The sequence below is a fragment of the Pediculus humanus genome, genomic scaffold, assembly GCF_000006295.1.
Source record: "Pediculus humanus corporis 1103172107790 genomic scaffold, whole genome shotgun sequence".
NCBI classification, from domain to species: domain Eukaryota; kingdom Metazoa; phylum Arthropoda; class Insecta; order Psocodea; family Pediculidae; genus Pediculus; species Pediculus humanus.
This window is the reverse complement of record NW_002987384.1, coordinates 328,272-348,604: the sequence shown is the minus strand read 5'-3', so window position 1 is coordinate 348,604 and position 20,333 is coordinate 328,272. Positions and strand designations below refer to the sequence as shown.

The window sequence follows — 20,333 nt, the reverse complement described above, 5'->3', positions numbered from 1 at the left end:
TTGATATTTATATATATATATATATAATAATAAATTTTATTTTTTTTTTGTTCATTTCAGATTAGTTTCATTACATCAAGATGAATACAAGAACTCAAAATATAATAAAAACAATGGCACAACATTTTTTTAGTGAGGTAAATAAATTTTTATTCGTTCATCATCATCATCATCATTGTTTGTTTTCGAGTGAAAATTATATTTATTTGAAAGTGGTTTTTTTTTTTTTTGTTTTTAGATGATAGGAACAGCAACTTTGGTATTTTTAGGTTGTTTAGGAGTTTGTAAAGGTTTGGGACAACCAGGTGACCATATGGGTGTTGTTTTGTCTTTCGGTTTAGCTGTTTTCATTGCAGTACAGGTATTGTAAATTATTTTTAAAAATCAATGAAATAATAATTTTTTGGGGGATTAAATTAAGGAAATTTGTGATTATATGAAAAATTAATTTTAGATAACTTGTAACAACAGTGGAAGTCATGTAAATCCTGCAGTGACAGTTATGAGTTTATTTTTTAAAAAATTAAATTTTCCAATGGCTGCTGTTTATATACTGGGACAACTCATCGGAGCAGTGATTGGTTATGGACTTTTAAAGGTTTTGTATGGCTGTTTACTTAAATGAAATTACATAATAAAAAGAAAAACTAATGAATGATTGAATATTTTAGGCCGTTAACCCTTCTAATCTTTTACACGCAAATGGTTTTGAAGAATATGGTGTGTGTACAACAGTGCCGCATCCGGAAATATCAGCAGCTCGAGCTCTTTTGGCTGAATTTTTATTTACATCAATCTTACTGTTGGTTGTTTGTTCTGCATGGGATCCTAGAAATAGTCATTTCGAATCATTGAGTTTGAAATTTGGTTTTACTGTTTTCTCATTGGCTTATGCAGGAGTATGTATAAAAATAAAATTTACAAATTACTTAATTTTACTTATTAAATTATTTAAAAATATTTTAATAAACTTTAACAGGCAGCTTATTCCGGATGCAGCATGAATCCAGCAAGATCATTTGGGCCAGCCATTTGGAATCAAACATGGAAGGATCATTGGGTACAGATAAATTCACATTTGATTACTTTAAGGGTAATAAAATTATGGCGTGGTAAATTATTTGAAAATAAATTTTTAGGTTTACTGGGTCGGACCGATATTAGCTGGATTAGTTTGGGGTTTTACGTACACGAGATTTTTCTGTCCAAAACTTTCTCCACTTACAGAAGATCACAAACAACTTAAAAAAGGTGAAATGGAAATGAACGTTTCATAAATTTTTTTTTTTTTACATGCTTAAAATAAAGTTTTAATTTAAAATTTATTGTTTTTTATTTAATGATTACGTTTTACTTACTTTCTCGAACGGATATCATTTCCTTTGATTCGTTATTAAAATGTAAATATTTAAAAATAAGTAAGTAAATGTTTTTCGAGCATTTTCATATAATTTCAACTAATTAACCGATTTTTAAAAATGATAATTATAATTGGGTAAAATCTTTAAATTAATTGAAGACACAATAAATTATTACTTGTAAATACACACAAAAACTAACTTTAAGAAATTATATTTTATTATTTTAATAGAATGATATATTTTTACAAAATACTTACAACTTACTTTTCGAAAATTAACGAAACTTATGACGTACATTTCCGACATTACGAAAATTGCGCCAAAATGGTGACATCTTGAAATATTTTTTAGTTTTATTTAAAAGTTATTGTCTTTTGATTCGGAAAATGATCATTTCAGAAATTTGATTCAGAAATTATTAATTATTTAACAAAATAGACGGCAACTTTAAGAAGAATAAAATAATAAATATAGATATTGCAAAACCGAAAACTTATGTATTAGTCATTATAACTTTTCTTAGAATCACTACTCATGCTACTGAAAATCTTAAAAGGCGGTGCTTTTTTTTAAAATATTATTTAGTTGATATTATTTAATGATTGTGTAGGCTGTCGTGCACAGTCTAAATAGTAAATTTATTATTAAAGTTTTTGCGCGCTTTAAAAATCGACTAATTAATTAGTATTTCGGTTTTAAATTGAATAGATTTTTATTATTTAAAATTTATTGAAATTCAAATATGTCGAGCAACAGAGAACAAACTGATAACCGTTTAGTGAGTGTAAGAGAAGTTGAAAGATCTTCAAATTCAGAGGAAATACCCATTGCTTCTCAACCTCGTCCTCCACGAAATCTTCAGGATCTTTTACGTTATTCAACAGAAGCTGCAAACCTTCCGGGACATGAATCTAATGAAAATTGTTTACAAACTTTAAGTGAGGAGGTTTGTATATATTGTGTAATAATTGTTGTTGTTTTATTTTTCAATAGGTTCGTGTGTTTCAATAAAAATGTTTATCATTTTTATGTAGTTTTATACAGTTATATACTTTACATTTTTTATTTATTTACAAACTGTCATTTTTTAACTTGCAGGATAGAAAATTTTTAGAAAATGCACTGAAATCCATGACACTTGACATAGTTGAAGAATTATTAAAACACATAAAAATTTTACAAAGTGCAAATTTAATCGAAGGAAGTGTGGACTCTACAAAATTTGAAGATGCATTAGACAGTATATTAGATTATGTTGATAACATAGATGTTGCTAATGGTAAATTTACTGAAAACAATTGGTTTTATTAAAATATTATTATATTTCAACCTGAAATTTTAATTATATTTAGTATATTTATATACACATATATATATATGTTAAATTGTTGTCGATTTATTTCAGATTTTCACAAAATTGGAGGTTTTTGCATATTTAAGCCATGTTTACAATCTATTCATTCTAGTATAAGATGGAGGGGAGCAGAATTGATTGCCCAATTATGTCAAAACAATCCTTATTGTCAAAATAAAGTTTTAGAAAGTAAATTAGTACCAACACTTTTACAAATGATTGATTCCGACATTGATGATCTAGTTCGAGTCAAAGCTTTGTATGCCATATCATGTAAGATAATGAATAATTGTTTCAATATCAAAACCTTATTTATGATAATATTCAAAAATAAAAACCTTTTTCATTAAAATTTAAAATATATTTTAATTTTCAGGTTTGGCCAGAGGTAGTGAGGAAGGTTTAAAAGAATTTATTATCACAGATGGTTTTTCCGTTTTGTTAAGAGCATTGCAAACAGATGTACAAAAATTAAATATTAAGTCTGCTTTTTTGTTAACATCAATATGTCAGTGGAAACCTCATGTTAAAGGTAGGCACAATTCAAAATGTGATTATTCGAAAACGAAAACATGTTACTGATAACTTTGTTATCCTTTTATTCATTCATTTATTTTTTTTTTTTTTTTGTTTAGATGATCTAGTAAATATGGGTTACGTCGAACAATTAATCAGTCAAATAGCGGTATTTTTACAAAAATACGAAGAAGGTCATCCACCTTCTTTAGAACATTTATTGAATGCACTTTTAGCCATTGTTGAAGATAATTCTATGGCACAAGAAATTTCTAGAACGCCAGAACTTCGTTTTAAATCCCTTTTAGATTTCATTATAAAAAATTCAGAAAATAAAGAAGAATTTAATGTAAGCATCATAAAATCGTTTAAAAAATTGGTTGTTGTATTTTTTAATTTTTTTTGAATTTTGAAAATTTATTTTTCAGGAAGAAAATGAATACGCGAGTAAATTAAGTTCCATAATTTTTGGAGAATGTGAAAACACCGATGAAGATCGATAATTAATAAAAGATGTTAATCAAACGAAATAAATAATAAAAAATTACGTAATCTCTACCGGTACCAGAAAATAAAAATAAAATTAATGTAAAATAAAAATTGACGATTATTATTATTATTAAATTTTAATAAATAAATCTTAAAGTATATTTTGTGAGTATGCAGTTTAAAGAGAAGTCATACGAAAAAACGAAAAACATTTAAATTAAATAAATAAATAAATATTATAATTACATTTTTTATTTTTATCATTTGTTTAACATAAACAATTGAGCATTAATTTGAACTATTTAATTAAAAATATATTTATAGTGCAACATCTCCTATTTGTTTAATATCTTCGGAATCCAATGAAGAACAACTCAAACTACTATTACGGGAATTTAATCTTTGTCTCGTACCGCCACGTTCGTAATTTTTGTTAAAATATTCAGGAGGATAAAAAACGATTTTTTTACTATCTTTATCATAAGCGTACATTCCTCTATTCCTATAAATATTACTCAGCCTATAATCAATATTTGTTAAATTTAAATCTTCACCTGAAGATTTTATATTCTTTGGTACGTTTATTTGATATATATTTATCGGATGATTTGTTTTTTTTTTCTTAACGAAAGGACTTAATGTTTTTAATATTTTTAAATTTTTATTTTTTATTATCGTTTTATCCGGCGAATTATTTACTCCGGATTCTGGGGAAAATCCGACGTTATTGCCACCATTATCCAAACATCCATCGGATCCTTTAAATGGTAAAACTTCGACGCATTTTAAATTATCGTAGGATAAATCCGTTAGAGAAGAACACAAACCTTTTATTTTTTCACGTGAATTTTCATCGAATTTTCTCGATCGTTTTTCCCTGATTGTTAAATACGGCATTGTTGTTATTATACGAGAAGAATAATCCATAAAAGATGGATTAAAATTAGATGCGTTGAATTCGTTGAAATTTTTTGTTAAATAATTAATACCGTGATGATGACCTTCTTCGCCACCGCCGCCATTTTGACACAAATCCTCAATTTTAGGAATAAAATCATCGTCGTTATTCTCAATATCGTTTGCATTAATTTTTTTTTCGTTTATTTTATAAGAATAATCAGGATTTTTTAATATCGTTGACATTTCGACTCCCCCTCCTCCTCCTCCTCCTCCTTCCTTCGAATTTTTTTTATTTCGTTTCACATGAAATAAACCGGTACCTCCCTGTAATGAATTATTTACGCAAAAATTCAATAAAAACTTTCTAATAACGAATTTAAAAAAAAAAACAAAATGGCACGAATGAGAGAGAGAGAGAGAGTGTGTTTCATATATGCTTTTCCCTCTTTCTCTCTTTTCCAGTCTAATGAGCGTGAAGTTATTATTATTATTATTATTATTATTACCTTTAAAGATGCAAGTTTAAGCATTAAAGTTTTTTCTTCTCTCCAATTTGATTGAAGCGATTGTACGCAAATAATTCCTATAATCTTAAAGTTATAAAAAAAATTATTATTATTATTATTATTATTATTATTCATTATTATTATTATTATTATTATTATTTATTATTATTATTATTCATTATTATTATTATTATTATTATTATTATTATTTACTATTATTATTATTATTAATAATAAGAAATTATTAATTTTACTTACACTGACTAAAAGACGACATGCCCAACATGTTACTTCTATTAATCCATTCATCGAAGTGATTTTCTGTAAATAAATAATAATAATGATTATTGATAATAATGATAATAATAATAATAATAATTTTTAAAGGGTTTGAAATAAAAATTAAAAAAATATTTCACTTACCCAATGATGGATGCTGATGTACAAAACGAGTCCAGATTCTGGACCTAAAAAAACTCCCATTGTGAATAACCATACGAGTAAGGGTGCAGGTTTTTTCTAAAATAAATTAATAATTATTATTATTATTATTATTATCATTATCATTATCATCATTATTATTATTATTATTATTCTTTCTGTAACAATTAACTAATGTCGATTTCAAACGATTTTTCTCTTATACTCGAATTCGTTAATTCTAAATAAAATTTTATTTTATTTTTTATTGCGCTTATCGAAAAATAAATAAATACGATAATAATAATAATAATAATAATAATAATAATAATCAAAATTTTTATACTCTAAATTTTTCTTCTCTTCTCTGGATTACGTCCAATTACATATATAAATTACGTACATAAAAAAATTTTATTTAAAATTTTAATATCGGTTTTATTACTATTATTATTATTATTGTTGTTGAACATCACTTATTGGCACAGTTTTACATAATAAAAAAATCGTTTACGTTGGGATATGCATCATATTATTATTAAATAATAATAATAATACTCACGACTGATAATCCTCGTAGAAGAACGGTGGAAAATATAAATAATATAAAATATACTGATGATAATATGTAGGCTGGTATGGAAGACGAACCTGAAAATAAAAAAAAAAAAAATTGAGTATTAAATTTAAATTTAAATTGAATAATAATAATAATAATATTACCTATGTTATTATCAAACATCCACCATAATTCAATTGTGAGTGCAATTAAATAAGCCACCTACGACAAAAAAAATAAAAAAATTTTAAATCAATCAATCAATCATTCTTCATTTCCTTTTACATAAAAAGATTTAAAAATCCCTGGAAAAATATTTCATTGAATATTTATTAATAATAATAATAATATTAGTTCCAGGATTTTTAAATGACTTTAATTTTTACAAAAAAAAAAATGACATAATCAAAAGTAAATAGAAATTTTTTTTTTTTTTTTTTTTGGAGGACGTATTAATAATAAGAAACATAATTCTTAATTAAATGTTGTGTCATTCCAGCCGAACCTCGTTAAATAAAATAATAATAATAATAATAATAATAATAATGACTAATTGTTTAAATTTTTTTTTTTTTTAAATAATCGTTGCTTGATATACAACAAACTTTAAAATTTTTTTTTTAGTTAGTTAGTTAGTTAGTTGTTTATTTAAGAAGAAAAATAAATAAAAGGTAAATTATTTTAAATAATAATAATAATAAAATTTTTGATTAATAATGATAATGATATTACACTTAGATGTGTTTTATTTAATTTAAAAAAAAAAAAAAAAAATTTTGTAAAAATAATGTAATATTATTACAGGATAATTCAACGTGGTGTTTTGGGGGGTGGGGGTAGGGTGAGCGGGGGGAAAATTTATTTATTTAAAAAAAATAAATAAATAAACTTATTGTTATTGGCATAACGCAACGATTTCTAATTTATTATTCGAGGGTCATTTTTCAAGAATATTTAAATAATAATTTTTTTAAATTTATTTTTTTTTTTGGAAATAAATATTTTATCAATACATAATTCTGTAATATTAAAAACATAAAATTATTTATTTAATAATTTTTTTAAAAAAAATACAAATTAATAAAGTAAGAAATTTCGTGGGATGTTTTTCTTTTTCTTTTTCTTCTTCCCCCCCAATTTATTTTAAATTTAAAAACAAAAGGAAATTATTTTTTTATAACAAACGAAGTAAAACGTTAGAGAATCCTTTTGTTTTTAAATAAAATATCATTTAATATTATTAAAATATATTTTTTTTAAGGTTAATTAATAATTTTTATATGTATATTTTGTGACTCACCAAAAGGTAAACACCAATAGCAGCAGACGAAATATCCAAACTGCATCCGAAACAAGATTCCAAAAGAGCCATGTTATGACTAGTTTTTTCTAATATTTGTTTTTAAAAAAATTTGTTTTTACAAATATATATATATATATATAAATAAATAATTTTTATTTTGTCATTTTATAAAAAAAGAAATTTACAAAATGCAGTTTTCTAATCGTATATATATACGTATAATGAAAAAACTGCACTAAGTAATCACTCAATAGATACTAATAAAACATAAAAGTAGTTCGTTAGCCCCCCATTTTCTATGAACCATTTTATCACGAATCGAAATACTATTAATTATGTGAAGTACCATAATTGTCATATTATATTCCTAAATAAGAAACATTTTAATAAACTAAAAACGTCCTACTACTACTTCTGCATTCCTTATGTCTTAGTGACTCACTGGAACTCTAGGCTATTTACAAAAAAAAAAAAAAAAAATAGGCTTCAAGTAAATCAAGGTTGTTTTAAGTGTGCACCTGATTTGGTCTTGTCTTTTCCTTTATAATTAATTTCTTTTGGAAGTTTTTTTTTTTTTTTATATACTCTTAAAGTTACTTACAAAAAAAAAAATAAAAAAAAATGGCCGCTTGAATTTTTTAATATAAAATTTCCCCCCCCCTTTTTTTTCTGTCTTTTATTAAATTTCACTAAAAAAATATTTTAAAGATTATTAACCATGTAAAATAATACAGGTATTTATTCATTTTGAACCCGGTTAAATGTTTCAATTATTGGTTTTAAATTAAATGATGATTATTTAAAAAAAAGTTATGAATTATTATTCAATAATTTATGAATTTTTCAAATTTCAGTGTTTTTTTTTTTTTTTTTTTTGAAAAACTCAAATCGTTACAATAATTTTAATCTTTTAAAAAGAAAATTTAGTAACGAATTTAAAAATTATTTACTTAGAAAATATTCATATTAAAATTTAAAAAAAAAAAAAAAAAAAAAAAAAACGTTTTTAAATAAACAATGACATGTCAAAGAGGATGCATGCGAGACGTTGTGCGAATTTTTAAAAAATTATTTTTATGCAAATTTACACGTTTAACTTATATTTGTATTATGTATTAATAAAATAATTCTATATATTATTAAAAATTTTATTAAATTATTGACGAATTTAAACATTACTTAATTCATTCGTAGGTGATTTTAAAAATAAATTTCCGTTTGAAAGAAACTTAATTTGGCTCGGTTAAGAAATTTTAGGGCCCTGATAAAATTAGCGAAATAAGAAAGTTCAGTTAACAAGGGCGTTTCGTGGCACACTAGTTGATCTTAACCTAACGAGTTTTTGTCTTTTTTTTTTTTTTTTTTTTTTTTTAATTTAATCGTTTTGTTGATCCTATAATTTATAGTTAGAAAATTTTTTTACTAAATTATGTTTTTATTTTTAAATGTGTTTTATTACGTAAATGCGTTTCGCAAAAAAATTGCTGCGGTTCGACCACTTGTTGATAAAATGGCTGATATTGCTTTTATTTAAATAAAAACAAATAAAATAGCGTAACAAAATTTAAAATTGTAACAATCAGTTGAAATTATTTCTTCTATAACTTTAGTTAAAAAATTATATTTTTACCGTTTTTAGTTCAGATTATTTTTTATTTATTTATAAAGTATTATACCGACTAATTTGTGTTCGTTAGTTTTATTCTTAAAGATGACATCATTATAAGTATTAGTTGATATAAACTTTAAAAATATATATATATATATATATATATTTATAATATTAATAATTTATTAAGTCTGTTTTTTAATATGATAAAATTTTACGTTTTCTTTAATGTACAGTATTATGACAAGATTTTTTTTTTTTAAATTTGTGTGGTTTTGAATTTTTTTTTTGTTGATTTTGTGTGATGATGCTTATTACTAACAAGTATGTATGTATGTAAAAAAAAGTTTTCAATTTTAATATAAAATTATTTATTAGCAGTTATTTTGAGATTTTAATAATTTTTTTTTTCAGATTAAGTTTTGCTGTTGTTAAGTGTTGATGAATTGCAAATGATTTTCTTGATTATCAAGACTAAAAGTTGAGTTTTATTTTTAAATTTTCATGCATACTACATAATTATATATTTTGTTTTATAATCTGTTGTTCAACAATTCAAAATGTCGAAGCAAGAAAAATTAAAGTCCAGCGGGAAATTTGTGAGTACCTTATCAAATTTAAAGTTTAATCTTTGTATGACTCATTTGATTATGAAATATCATTTAAATCCAATAAGTAATCAAACTTTAGATATAAATTTCAGGGTTTTTATTTTAAATAATACCTATATATTTAGAGAAAAAAAAAATAAAACAAATTATTAATAATTGCACTCTTAAATATGCTATACTGATGCTAGACGATTCGAAAAAAATGAAATCTCGAAAAGAAAATTTAGTATTTAGGGTTATTAAATTCGAATGCTTTTTATAACGGATAAATTATATCATAGTATTTATTAAGTAAACTGAATTAGAATATATTATGTGGATATATAGTATAATAAAATATATTATACTATATTTTTTAAAAAAGTATAAATAAGTATGAATTTAGTTTTAATCGTTAAGCACTCTAAATATTTAAATAACGAAAAAAAAAAAAAAAACAGTGAATCATGCAATCAGTATAAATATTTAAAAAACAAGGTATTATTAAAAATTGGTTGTGTAAGTTACAACCTTTATTTTTTTTAGATACTTGATACTGCCAAGGATATTGCTTATTTTTTTGCAAAATATTGTCATTATAAAACTTACCTATAGAAATATATAGAAATGAACAAAAAAAAAATTCATTTACAGATAAGTAATTTGTGCATCACTTGGTATTGTATCACCTATTGTTTTTTTTTTAAATGTCTCCTCTGCAACCGAAATAATAGCACACCACATGTTTTAAACATGCATGAAAATAAACAAATAGTCATATAAATTTTTATCTATGTTTTTTTTGTACCTAATTATTCTATAAATTAAAACGTAAAATTTTAAATTATCATGAGTTATACGAAAATATTTTTTACTCGATATTTCTCTGTTTTCCCTTTTTGTGAATTATTATTTGTTATTACTGTACTTATAATTTCATTTTTAGCTGGATTCCCTCTTTGTGAGGCCTAAAAAAGGTAATAGATCAAGTGTTGTTAGTAGGCCTACATCAGATTCAGAATATAATGACAATGAATTACAAGAAGCCATTTTAAATACGATGGATGAGAATAAAATTAATGAAAAATTTGAAGAAATGCTGGTATGTTAAATGGTTTTTTCGAAATAAATGAATTAAATCACACTAATTTTTCATCGAAAGGGTATATCAATTTATTAATTGTGTTTAAATGCTCTTACAGCAAGATATGAATTTGTCAGAAGAAAGAAAACAACCCTTGAGAGAAATGGCACTGATGAATAAAAGAAAACTTTTAATTTCTCATTGGAAAAACTCAGTTCAGGTAAATTATGAGTCTTCTGAAAAGAACACACAAGCAAGAATACACAAGCAATTGTAATTTTAAGGGTAATTTAATTTTGATTTGCAGCAAGATAACAAAAGTAAATTTGATAAACCATCCGATTACATTGCCTTTCTTTCAACACCCGAATTGAGTTTAAATAAACGTTATTCATGTGTTGAATCTCTTCGAATAGCTCTTACAAATAATCCTTTGACTTGGGTTCAAGAGTTTGTAACAGAAGGACTTCAACTATTATTAGGAGTTTTAAACGAATGTTATTTAAAGTAAGAATAATTGTTATGAAAAATTTTCCTAAATTGTAACTAAAAACGTTTTCTTTTGGAAAGGAAACATTACTCGTTTAAATAATGTTACATTTAAATCCTATTTTTTTTATTAGTGATCCAAGACATGAAAAAGTACAATATGAGTGCCTTCGATGCCTACGTGCTATCATGAACAATACAATAGGAATAAAAAAAGTTTTCGGGCAAAAAGGAGCCATGACGGTATTAGCAAGATCTCTCGATATTACCAAGCCGAAAGTTATGTTCGAAGTGGTTCAGGTACAACTTTTTAAGCGACACAAAGTGTTAAAATGAACCCATAAAAATAAAATAATTTTTAACTCATTTAATAATAATTTTTTTTTTTTTTTTGTAATCGAAGGTGTTGGCTGCTACCTGTTTTATACCACCCGTGGGTCACGATAAAGTAGTAGAAGCCATCACGATGTCGGGTGAAATAAAAGGAAAAGAAAGATTTCAACCCATCGTACAGGGATTGTTGGCAAAAAATAATGAAAATTTACGAGTTGCTTGCCTAACTTTAATAAATGCAATTGTTACCCAAACTGATGATTTAGAATATAGGTTACATTTACGAAATGAGATTATGCGTGCCGGTCTTTATGACGTGTTAGAGGTAAATTTTTTACCAACAGGAAGAAGTATGCGATCAGGTTAATTTAAAAAAAAAAAAAAAATGTCAAATTTTTAATATATTTTATACGTTTTTTGCATTAGGATTTAGAAAAAGATGCGCCTGAAGATCTTATTGTACAAATAAATGTTTTTAACGAGCACAAAGAAACGGATTTTGCTGAATGGGTTGAGAAATTCGATTCAACAGTTAGGTTAGAATTTGATGACGTCAACGAATGTTTTGATATGTTAAAAAATTTGGTTATGGAAAGTCCGGCCGAACCTTATTTTCTTAGCATACTCCAACATTTACTATTCATAAGGGATGATCATTTAATTAGGTAATTAAATGTTTCCCATACTTTCGATGGATGATGAATGTGAACAAATTAAAGATTTTTAATGATTTTTAGGCCTGCTTATTACAAATTGATTGAAGAATGCGTATCTCAGATTGTTTTGCATAAAGGAGGTTGTGATCCAGATTTTAGAGCAAATAGAAGATTTCAAATAGATGTTGCACCTTTAATCGATCATCTAGTCGGTAATGTTTTCTTTTTTTTTTCAATAGATTTCACAACGGATTATTTTATTTATAAGATTAATTTTTAATTATTAAATTAATTTTTAAAGAGAAAGAGTCAAAAGCTGAGGATGAAAAGAAATTGGCGGATTTGAAAAATAAGTTAGAAGAAGCAATTCTCCAAAGGCAAGAATCAGAAGCGAGATATTTACAGTTGGAAAAAAGATTGCAAGAAATAGAACAAGGTGGCGGAGTGGTGGTGGTGGAGACGGAAGTTCGATGAATCTTAGTGAAACTGCTAAATTAATTCAATCAAAATTACCCCCTGGAAAAATTGGTGGTCCTCCTCCACCTCCCCCGCCACCAATGCCGGGAGGAGGGCCTCCCCCTCCTCCGATGCCAGGGATTTCAGGCGGACCCCCTCCGCCTCCTATGCCTGGAGCTGGACCTCCTCCTCCTCCTTTGCCGGGTATGATACCACCACCTCCAGGAGGTCTCCTAGGACCTTCACCTATGAAACCTCCTGACGTTCTTCCTTATGGTCTCAAACCTAAAAAAAAGTGGGATACGATTCGTCCGATAAAAAGAGCAAATTGGAAAGCGGTAAGAATTTTTAAATGACTTCACACGTGGAAATTAGTTGTATTACATCACGTGTTCCATCTTTCCATTTTCAATTCTAGATCATTCCGCAAAAACTTTCAGAGAAAAGTTTTTGGGTAAAAGTCCAAGAAGAAAAATTAGCATCTCCGGATATTTTAGAAGGTTTATCCGAAAAATTTTCAACGAAACCAGTACTTAAAAAAGTGGAGGATGACACGGAGGGGTGCGTAACAAAAAAAAAAAATTATTCTTATTTATTAGGGGAAAAAAAAAAAAAAAAAATTTTTGTTTTTTACAATTGCAGAATGGGAACGTTGAAAAGGAAAAATGAATTGAAAGTTTTAGATAGTAAATCGAGTCATAACATTTCTATATTACTGGGTGGATCGTTGAAACATTTATCGTATAAAGACGTTAGAAAATGTATTTTGCGTTGCGATGAGACTGCACTAACGGAAAACATATTAAAGCAGCTAATAGATTATCTTCCACCTCCTGATCAACTTGGAAAATTAAAAGACTTTATATCACAATATGATAGTTTAACGGAAGCCGAACAATTTGCCGTCACTGTGAGTTTTTCGACGCCCCCCCTCCCCCTCCCCCCAAAAAAAAAAGATGTTACACTAAATATATTTTATTAAATTAGATTTCAGATATAAAAAGGTTACATCCACGATTAAAATCTTTAAGTTTTCGCCAAAGGTTTCCCGAAATAGTACAAGAAATAAAACCCGTGAGTACTTTATTAAGAGTAATACTCTCAGAGAGGAAAATTTTTAACAATTTGATGATGGTATATTGGAAATTATGTTTTTTATTTTTTTTTTGTAGGACATTGTCGCGGGTACTGCAGCTTGCGAAGAAGTCAAAAGATCAAATAAATTCGCTCGAATATTAGAATTAATACTTTTATTAGGGAATTACATGAATAGCGGATCCAGGAACGGACAAGCTTTCGGATTCGAAATAAGTTTTCTCCCAAAATTAACATCGACGAAAGACGTGGAAAATAAAACGACTCTCCTTCATTTTCTCGTTGAAACGATAGAAAAAAAATTTCCGGAACTTCTCAATTTTCACGAACAATTGGAACACGTCGATAGAGCTTCGAGGGTAGGAGAGCGATAATTTTTTTTGAATGAATCGAATGAAAATCGATTGTTTGATAATTGGGTCACGTGAACTCGTTTTCAGGTATCCATGGATAACATTCAAAAAACTCTCAGGCAAATGGATTCGAGTTTAAAAAATTTAGAAACGGATTTGCAAAATTCAAAAGTTCCACAATGCGATGATGATTTGTTTTATACTTCGATGAGCGTATCCTTTTTTTTTATAAATAATTTTCTATCTCTCTCTCTCTCTCTCTCTCTCTCTGTCTCTCTGTCTCTCTCTTTGTTAAAGTAATTTTGGCCTTAATTTGAAAAAATAGAGTTTTGCCAAAGAAGCGAGACAACAATGCGAAATATTACAAAACATGTTTAAAAACATGGAGTCCCTCTATTCGGATTTGGCGGAATTTTACGCTTTCGATAAGACAAAATACACACTGGAAGAATTTTTCGGAGATATTAAAGAATTCAAAGATCTTTTTCTAGTAAGAGGAGAAAGAAAGCAGAAAGAAAAAGGGAAAGTTTACAAGAAGGAGTGTAAATTAACAATTTTCTAAAAAATTTTTTACAGCAAGCTCACAAGGACAACGTGAAACAGAGGGAAACGGAAGAGAAATTAAGGAGAGCAAGAGAATCGAGAGAAAAACAGGAGCAAGAGAAGCAAGCGAGAGCGGCGAGGAAAAAGGCTCTCATCGACATAAACACTCAAACGCAAGAGGGAGTCATGGATTCTCTTTTGGAAGCTTTACAAAGCGGAAGCGCATTTACGAGAGATCAAAGGAGAGCAAGAGCGAATCCACGGGTAGCGGGCGGTAAGCACGACCAACGAATATAAACAATCGAAAGGAAATCTCTGGGGGAAAAGTGTAATAATAATAATAATAATGATAATTTTTGATTTTCAGCTGAAAGGCGAGCTCAATTAAACAGGAGCAGATCTCGGACTGGTTTAGTTGTAAACGCGATGCTAGCCAGAGAAATAGCCAAGTGAGTTTTTTTTTTTATTTAAATAATAAATAAAATATTATTATTATTATTATTATTATTATTATTATTATTATTATTATTAAATAACGAACTTTCTTTTTACAGCGAATTAAATTCTTACCCCCCCCCCCCCAAAAAAAAAAAAAAAAGTGATGAAGAAGTGGAATAATAATAATAATAAGTGGCCTTATTACATGTTATATACTCGCGCACATAATTTGTTATAATTAGAAGGAGAAAAAACAGTTAAAAATCCGGCCATTTGTATAAATATAAATAAATAAATATATGAAAATAAAAGAGAGAAAGAGAGAGAGAGAGAGAGAGAGATGGAGAATATAAAGTCAATTATTTCAAAATACATTTGTACTTATTTTTTTTTACGCGCCAAAAAAAAAAAAATATATATGTATATGTTTTGATCCAACGAATTATTATTATCTATCCGAAAATTATTATTATTATTATTATTATTATTATTATTATTATTATTATTATTATTATTGTTATTAATATTAATGTTTACTATTTGATTTTTTTTAAATTTTTTTTATTTGCTTTTCCTTATCATAAATTGCCTTTCCCGCAAAAATTTTTTTTAAATAAAAATATTTTGTTTTGTAATAAGAAAAAAAAAAGAAAATTTATTTATTTATTATTTATTTATTTATAATTATTTTAAAAAAAAAAAGAGGAAAAAAATTCAACTTATTTTTTTTTTTCTTGTTTGTTTTCATTGAATAAAATCTTTTATTTTATCACCTAAAGTTTTGACTTTTTTATTAAAAACTTTATAATTGATATTTGCCAATGGTGCGGAATTTTTTATATGATGATCCAAACATGATGATTCCGTCGCACGTTTATTAAATAATTTGACGGAAACATCTATAAAAAAAATGTTAATAATAATAATAATAATAATAATAATAATAAAATGGAGAAAAAAAAAAAAAAAAGAAAAATTCTTTTGTGTTTACTTACCTTCGGGAACTTGATTGATTCTCTCGTGTATGAATCCCTGAAACAATGAAGTCTTTGTAAACCAATTTAAAAATGTTTGGCTTATCGTCGACGTTGAATGTTTTATAAAATCGTTTACCTAAACAATAATAATAATAATAATAATAATATTAGTAAAAAGTTTTAATCGTTATTAATTAAAATACATTAAAAAAAATAAAAACAAACTTGAAAAATTTTTTCATTTTCTTTTGCCACGATAAAATTCGAATAATGGCCGCAATTTTCAACGAAAAAATCAATCAAAGCATCCGATAGTATGACGTTTCTACTATTATCTGGTAAAACGGTTGAATTAATGGCTAAATTAAGTGAGATTTTAAGAGATTTTAATAATTTCGAACACATTAAAACATCTTCATCTCCGCACGATTTGATTACTTTCGAATCATCTAAATCCACGATGATTCCCTGGAAGAAAAAGACAAAAAAGATTAAGAATGGATTTTTAAAAAAAGAGGGGTTTAAAAACGATCGATATTTCTTTCGTTTCCGGTTTAAAAATTTATGTTCAATACATTTTCAAAATTTATATTCGACAGTGATTTGTGAACGTTTTCCGTTTTGAGTAATCCGATGACGTAGGGAGTCGGAGCTTCGCAAATTTCCAAAAGATGAATCGGTAATACGGGTATGCAGGTATGTTGCCAACAAAATGGCAACAATGTCGATTGCAATGCTTCGATGCATGTTGATAGTTTCCTGTTGGCGGGAAAAACAATAAATCCATGTTTATTTTTTTTAAACAAAATGAAAACGGTTAGTAACGGTTAAATTTCTAATTAATAATCAAAAGTTTTTCATTACCTTATAGATGTACTAATTAATAAAATTTTTCTCTCGTGCAGTAAAGATGCAAATATTTTAAAAAAAACTTGAAGTTCCAAATACTGGAATAACTGCGTTAAATTTTTTTCCTCCAGTCTTGTATCGCACGGTCTTCTCACCAATGTAGAACCTGGAAAACAAAAAAAAAAAAGGGAGGTAAATTATAAAAAATCGATGAGGAATTATTATTATTATTATTATTATTATTATTATTATTATTATTATTATGTCTTTCACAATAAATTTTAGTCGGAATAAGAAACCTAAATTTTTATCCTTTGCCGGAGATAAAACTTTCGTTGCTTCTTCCAAAATTTGTTTCAGTTTTAAACTTTCTCCAGGACCCGGAAATGGAGCCTCGTGAAGCTGTGCAATAAAATCATCGATTCCCTGTGAACCGTGTCTGGATTCCAATTCGTACAGTACCTGAAAGACGAAGTAAAGAAGGGTAAATAACAATGAACGATTTCATTTTATTTATTAAAAGTTATTATAAATAAATTTACTTTGTAAAAAAAACCATCGGCTCTGTGAGAAGTCACGATGCAATATATCAATGGCAAACACAAATCGCTACCTTCTGGTAAAACTCTTCGACAGTAACCGAATTTTCTTTCACCGTTTTCATTGGTGATGACTAAAGAATAACATTGTTCTTCTCTTTCTTCCTTTTCTAATTTTGGCGGCCAATGTCCAGCGTCGGGAAAACAAAGTGCTTCTATTAAAGGAGGTGGCTTTGCCTGAAATGTCAAGTATAAAACATTAGCACAAAGAAAAAAAGAGTTAAAATTTACTGAATTATAATTAAGAAGAAGAAGAAGACAAAAAATAATTATTAAAAATGATGAGACACATACATTTGGGGGAAAAATATTTTTTATATAAGGCACATTTTTTTGGGATTCTAAAGTGAGTCCCACGAGTAAACAACATTCGAACAAACGTGAAAATTCATTTTTCTTTATAGTTTTCCAATATGGAACATAATGTAGTAAACCATATGATGCTTTATCGGCAAAATTACTTTTTGAAAATGTATCTCCATTACTTTCTTCAGTTTTTTCTTGGTTTCTTGTAATATTACCTAAAAAAGTACAAAGTTTCCATATATGTAACCGTTACACACACACTACATTAAAAATTATTTATATTTTACCTTTTGATGTTAAAAAAGAAGAGATCTTTGAATTTTTAACACCTAGTATTTTATTTTGAGTATCAAAATTACTATTAACTTCTCCATCTGATTCCTTACTGTTTTTTTCTTCTTCTCTTTTTCTTAAACTAACATGAGAGCATTTATCGAAATTTTTATTTTCTTCAAACTCGCACTCGTTAAAATCTTTATTATGAATAAATTCAAAATTATCATCTATATTGATAATTGATTGTTTGCTATTATTTTTAAATTTTACTGAATTTGTTTTATTTAAAAATACTTGAGGTATTTCAATATGATTTAATTTATTTACAACATCAGTGCACTAAAATAATTAAATTATTTAATAAAAAAAAAAAGAAACAAAACGATTAATAACTAAAGAAAGAGTAACAAAATCTTATCTTGTTATTATTAATGACATAATGGTTATTAAATAAATAAATAAATAAATGTGTAAATAATGAAATTAAATAATGATAAAACATACTAAATAATGAAGTCCTTCTTTTTCTTTTTCATTTACATTATATTTATTTCCTTCGCTGAGATTTTCAATAGTTTGAGTATTATTTTGTGTAATACATGGCAAATCATATATTGGTTCTAATTTTTTTTTTTCTACAATCAAATCACCTGTTTAATTAATATTTTTCATTAAAAAAATGTGTTATAATGATAAAAATTTAAATTAATAAAGTTACCAGAATCACATTCTTACCAACTGCGAGAGTTTTGCTGTTTTCACTCATTGTACAATTATCAGACTCAGTTTTACTATATTCTAAATGAGATTCATCATTATTAGTAAAAAATGATTTGTACTTGATTTCATCATCTAAATTAAAACAATTTTGAAATGAAAAACAATTCAGGCTTTTATCTTTAATTTGAGAAGAACTTGGTGGTAATGATTGACTTTCATTTGTTTGTAATGATGGATCCTTAAACTTTCCAATATCATCATTATTAAATCCATTATTTCCAAGTTTTTTATCAAAATTTTTGTCATGTACTTTCAAAGCTATTTCTAATTTTTTTAATTTCAGTTGAAGTTTGCTTATTTCTTTTGAACTTAAAGATTTGTCAAGTTTGTGAAGTTTCGAACTTGTGGTCGATTTATCATTTACCAAATCGTAAGAAAATGTTCTTGGGGGTTTTTTAGGTGGAGGACCTTTGGGTAATGGAGACTGTAAAGCTTTTTTTAAACTATCACTTAATTTTAAATTACATTCGTTTAATTTTTTTTCATTTTTTTGTACTTTTTTCGGTTTATTAACCACAGCATAAGATATGGTTGTCATTGAAGTATTGTCAACAGGCAAAGACACATTATCACTATCATTTTCAATTTCTGAATTATTATTATTATTATTATTTTTTGAGGTTGAATTTGAATTATTGAAATAATTTATTCTTGAGGCACTAAGCTTATTTATATGATTTTCACTTTTACTTTTTCCAACTTCAAACGTATCTAAATTATCATCAATTTTTTTAACACAATTACTCGAATAATAATAAATTGATTTTTCTTTTTTCTGAGATGGGAATTTTCCCAATGTTTTTATAGTTTTTAATTTTTCACGACGAAATGCAGGACTTCTTTTTATTTGAATCTTACTGTTACAATTATTACTGATAATAGAATCTGTTTTATTAAAATTATTGTTTACTTTTAAAACTATTTCCGATTTTGAACGCGAATCATTTGAATTTTGATTAGAATATAAAGAATAATTATTATCTTGAACGAAATTGTTGTCAATTGTGATTTTTTCAGAAGGCGAACATTCAAATTTTTTTTTTATAGATTCAACCCGACTTTGACACTTTAAATTATGGTTTGACATCATTTGAAAAAATGTTTTTTTTCCTATAATTTAATACAACAATTTTTTAACGTACATGATTATTGAAATTGATAAAAAACATTCTTTTTCTTTCATAAAACATTATATATAAAACACGAAAACAAAAACAAAAAAAAAAAATAAAATAAACGTTTATAAGAAATAAAATTATTACAATGAAAATTTTTGCGTCAAAACAAACCTTGTTGACATGTTAACGTGGCATTAGATTTAATTTCAAATTTAACGAGTCTTTTTTAAATATATTCTTTTAATGGATTTATAAAAAATATTTCCTTACCGAAAAATGCACGTAATAAAAAAAAGAAAAAATTAAAATGTCTTTAATTCACTTGCATGTAATTGCTAATTTTAAAAAGCTTTGATAAATAAATAAATAAGTAA

General features: G+C 26.0%; 6 protein-coding genes across 6 annotated transcripts; 4 read left to right on the top strand and 2 right to left on the bottom strand.

Annotated features, from left to right (window-relative positions):
• Positions 1–238: 238 nt before the first annotated feature.
• Phum_PHUM369010 (Aquaporin-4, putative) lies at positions 239–1,277 on the top strand (the record flags this gene model as incomplete). Its single annotated transcript, XM_002428144.1, has 5 exons — positions 239–361; positions 455–598; positions 672–899; positions 980–1,060; positions 1,140–1,277. 5 exons carry the CDS (start codon positions 239–241, stop codon positions 1,275–1,277), a joined length of 714 nt encoding a protein of 237 aa, XP_002428189.1.
• A 201-nt stretch (positions 1,278–1,478) lies between these two features.
• Phum_PHUM369000 (uncharacterized protein) lies at positions 1,479–1,791 on the top strand (the record flags this gene model as incomplete). Its single annotated transcript, XM_002428143.1, has 3 exons — positions 1,479–1,495; positions 1,592–1,688; positions 1,726–1,791. 3 exons carry the CDS (start codon positions 1,479–1,481, stop codon positions 1,789–1,791), a joined length of 180 nt encoding a protein of 59 aa, XP_002428188.1.
• A 312-nt stretch (positions 1,792–2,103) lies between these two features.
• Positions 2,104–3,734, top strand: Phum_PHUM368990 (Hsp70-binding protein, putative; the record flags this gene model as incomplete). Its single annotated transcript, XM_002428142.1, has 6 exons — positions 2,104–2,307; positions 2,460–2,640; positions 2,767–2,988; positions 3,092–3,247; positions 3,351–3,580; positions 3,660–3,734. 6 exons carry the CDS (start codon positions 2,104–2,106, stop codon positions 3,732–3,734), a joined length of 1,068 nt encoding a protein of 355 aa, XP_002428187.1.
• Positions 3,735–4,038: 304 nt separating this feature from the next.
• Phum_PHUM368980 (uncharacterized protein) lies at positions 4,039–5,609 on the bottom strand (the record flags this gene model as incomplete). The annotated part of the gene is made up of 3 exons (XM_002428141.1): positions 4,039–4,944; positions 5,385–5,447; positions 5,550–5,609. The coding sequence occupies 3 exons, from the start codon at positions 5,607–5,609 to the stop codon at positions 4,039–4,041; spliced, it is 1,029 nt and encodes a 342-aa protein (XP_002428186.1).
• A 3,968-nt stretch (positions 5,610–9,577) lies between these two features.
• Positions 9,578–15,069, top strand: Phum_PHUM368970 (diaphanous, putative; the record flags this gene model as incomplete). The annotated part of the gene is made up of 18 exons (XM_002428140.1): positions 9,578–9,616; positions 10,554–10,709; positions 10,810–10,911; positions 10,999–11,198; positions 11,315–11,480; positions 11,584–11,838; positions 11,940–12,178; positions 12,251–12,381; positions 12,471–12,605; positions 12,629–12,963; positions 13,044–13,186; positions 13,268–13,535; positions 13,613–13,699; positions 13,798–14,079; positions 14,161–14,286; positions 14,399–14,563; positions 14,650–14,890; positions 14,984–15,069. The coding sequence occupies 18 exons, from the start codon at positions 9,578–9,580 to the stop codon at positions 15,067–15,069; spliced, it is 3,156 nt and encodes a 1,051-aa protein (XP_002428185.1).
• A 729-nt stretch (positions 15,070–15,798) lies between these two features.
• On the bottom strand, positions 15,799–19,928 carry Phum_PHUM368960 (DENN domain-containing protein 2A, putative; the record flags this gene model as incomplete). The annotated part of the gene is made up of 11 exons (XM_002428139.1): positions 15,799–15,953; positions 16,050–16,167; positions 16,257–16,499; positions 16,607–16,790; positions 16,896–17,046; positions 17,180–17,342; positions 17,423–17,656; positions 17,774–18,000; positions 18,115–18,288; positions 18,797–19,429; positions 19,526–19,928. The coding sequence occupies 11 exons, from the start codon at positions 19,926–19,928 to the stop codon at positions 15,799–15,801; spliced, it is 2,685 nt and encodes an 894-aa protein (XP_002428184.1).
• Positions 19,929–20,333: the final 405 nt, after the last annotated feature.